This window comes from Thermobia domestica, chromosome 5, assembly GCF_964235325.1.
Source record: "Thermobia domestica chromosome 5, izTheDome1.hap1.1, whole genome shotgun sequence".
Classification (NCBI taxonomy): domain Eukaryota; kingdom Metazoa; phylum Arthropoda; class Insecta; order Zygentoma; family Lepismatidae; genus Thermobia; species Thermobia domestica.
The window spans coordinates 88,923,249-88,926,715 of NC_137458.1; the positions used below are offsets into that span (position 1 = coordinate 88,923,249).

Consider the following 3,467-nt stretch of genomic DNA (forward strand, 5'->3'; position numbering starts at 1 on the left):
TGAGCGGCTTGTCAAGCTACAATTATAGTCGAACACAGAAGTCTTCAAAACCTACTGTTTAGACACAGCTTGTTAATTTGTTGATTTGTATGGCTGATTTCAGATAAGTGCATCTGTATGCAACTTAACATTTAAGCTATGAAGTATATGTAAAACTTGAATAATATACGATACATCTTGAATTTTCAAATGAAGCTTAAGATAACGTAATTTAAACATCTTATTTTGCCTATAGTATTTTGTTTTTCAAAATCTTAAGTAACAAAATATACAACATAAGTCTGTAAAATATTTTATTTATTTAATTTGAATGAAGATGTCAACTACAAAATATCTCATGTAAAATTCAATGTGTTATTTATTTAAATATAATATTAATAATTACATTTACCAAACTTAAAAATTAAAAAAAAAAAAAACCCTTCTTGTAAATAAAACGAATCATGCACCTATTCTAAATATTACACCAAACTTAAATGTAAATGCAATGTCAATTTGTTATGAACTGATCACCTTGAATAACGCTATTTATTTTATATGTACACAAAAATGATTTCACCTCATCCATAATTCCTATTATAACTACAGAAATGTCACCATTATTTGATACGTGACATTGTATTTACAGAAAGTGTATAAATATAAACGGATTCTTTGAATCTTTTATATATTTTGTACCTTACAGATATTAAATAAATGAAAAGTAAGATATCTGCGATTTAAATTATCTGAACATTATTCTAAATAAGATAGAGAGTGATTGTAAGAAATTACGTAATTTACGAGAAATAGTATTATTGGAGGCATTGAATTCTTAGTATATTCCCAGTCAAGACTTTTAAAATATATGACTTTTTCTTTTTTTCTGTTTACAAAGTGTCTTGTAATTTCTAAACTGCAGTATATCTGATATCTGCATGATTGATATTCGCATTTCTTATCTTTATGTATTGATGAATTACGGCCAAGTATTTTCTCTAAAATTGTGCTGTTCTATTTGTTTTGAAACAGTTTCATAAAATATGTTGTGCTCTTATTTGATATTTCAGGTACATATAATGTACATGCAAAAAAGTTTACGAGATTAAGTCTTGATGAACGAATTGTTTAACACGAATACTATATGTTGGAAACAAATATTTTAACACTACGATTTTATTAAGAAAACATAGAAAGAACACACTGAACATATAAACGTTAATACACATTAAGTTCTACTCGTTTACAAAAGGATTTCAATTTTTTAAGATTATAAGACACCAGATAGAATCCTTCCTAGAGCACTGGCAAGAATTCAGTCACATAACTTGTCTATCTTAATTTATAACAAGAACAGAAGGACGTAACTATCATGAACGTGTTTCATATTTATATCACATTATAAATATCATACGTTTGTGGCCTAATCATTGGAAAAAATATATTTAAGTTTCAATGATTTGGTTACACAATAACTGATCATTTAGTTGACAAAGAAAACTCTTTTTCAATGATTCTCCGGCTATAGTAAATAAAAATAAAACATAATTTCAATGAAAATCGTAACAAACCACTTCAATAAATATAAACATATACATAAGGTTTGAATTAAATTTTGACAATGACATAAACAAAACATACTGTTAACCACTTCATTTTTTGAATGACATGTTACAAGTTGTTATTTCTTTTCTTCTATTGCGCTTGTAAGTGCGACCCAACTTGTAAGTGAGAGTGTTTTTTATCGATATTTAAAAACAAAAATACATTCATTAGTGAAGCTATTTGCTTACGACAGTACATTTTCTTGCTTTCATAACATTTAAAATTGTTGTAGAATTTCGAACACACAACAAAATGTTAAGATTGAACTATTTACCAAACGTTATAAAACTAATTTTTGAAATGTTCAACATACACATACAATGCTCACAAGAAGTCCTTATTACTTGCAACAAATAAGAAAGGCAACTACGTATTTTTTAACGTACATGTACAGTCATATTTAAAAAAATAAGCATCCACCTTAGCGAAAGTAATTCATGTGAGGGAACAAACTATACACGACAAGTATGCTTTATCTTTCTAAGATTTTATATCAAAATGAAATTACCTACTTAATGCGAGAATATCTAACACTTTAAAGAGAAGCAGATGCTAATTTTTCTGAATATGATTCTCATTTATGTGGGAAGCTATTACGCAAGTATGATTTCACTAACAGTTGAATATTTTACATACACACAAAATGAAACACATTTTCCTTGTCGGAATGTCAAAAAAATGCAGTTTTAAAACATGACTAGACTTTATAACTCAAAATCTTATTTGTGTTATTTTTAATAATATAATGTTGGAACAAATTAATTCCGGTAATTTGGGAAGAAAGGAAAGAGATCATTAAAATTATTGCAGTTATATATCTACAGCTGGCTTTATTAATTTAAATTACTGGTACGGTGATGCTTTTTCTTATGAATTTTGGACTTTGTAAACTTAAGCCCAGTAACAGTAGTGAAGAAAAAAGAAATATTTTACAATACACACACACACACACACATACTTTTTATTCAACACTTGCATCTTTAAGACAAGCGGCACCTTCATTTGTTTTTAAGAAATAAAGCTGTTGAAGACTTTAGTGAAATGTTCAATGCTGGACATACAACATTTACTACACTTAATATGCTTTTCCATAAAAGAACATTTATCTTGATTGAACTTTCTTTCTACATCAAGTATCTAGGATCATTTCAGAATGTCTCAATCCTACTTACGTCCCAATTCTTATAAAGAAAAATTAGAAAAGTAATTTTATTTTAGGTGATAAGGTTATTCTCGCTTAATTTCCGGTTTATCACTCAAATGGAGATAGTTCTCATAATGTATTGTCCATTGAGCAGCGTCTGTCAACATTTCGCACAGAGTCATATCGCAATGCATTTACGCAAACTGCCAAAGTCTATCAACGGAAAACATGAAAGAAAAAGAAAACATGAAAACTACTGCTATCATGAAATTAAACAAACACATTCATTAGTGTTGGATTTTTGTGATAATACAGAGTTCTTCTTGTTTCATGTTGAGGCGTTTTGTTTGATCGGAGGACGTTGCAACTTAATTGGAAAAACAAACTGCGTATTCCTCATGGATAACACCATCTGTAAAAATATATTTAAAAAATATTATATTAACATAATATAAGCATACAACTCTGTGTTAAATTTCAGAAGTAAAATGTACCAATGTTCTTTTCCTTTTAACTAATTATCCTTTGATTCTTGTATATACTTAAATACCCGAAGAAGGTTTGTTGAAATTTGACCCTACAAAGAAAAAGGTCGAAAATCAAAAGGAGGCTCTATGAGAAGTAACCTGTCCCTAACGATTGATCACTGAGAATCCTCCGGGGCTAGAACTCAGCGAAACGTGAACGCAAGAAGTGCACGCACTGCGTGGGTTACCTTGCCGACGATTTAGAACCATGG

The 3,467-nt window shown here is 28.9% G+C and overlaps 1 protein-coding gene across 1 annotated transcript in view; it reads right to left on the reverse strand.

Annotated features, from left to right (window-relative positions):
- Nucleotides 1-280: 280 nt before the first annotated feature.
- Nucleotides 281-3,467, reverse strand: part of LOC145685993 (E3 ubiquitin-protein ligase PHF7-like) — a 152,755-nt gene continuing 149,568 nt past the window's right edge. Inside the window, exon 12 of the mRNA XM_081758804.1 lies at nucleotides 281-3,140. Coding sequence (XP_081614930.1) covers nucleotides 3,057-3,140 — 84 coding nt within the window. The 3' untranslated portion in view covers nucleotides 281-3,056. The remainder of the gene's footprint in view (nucleotides 3,141-3,467) is intronic.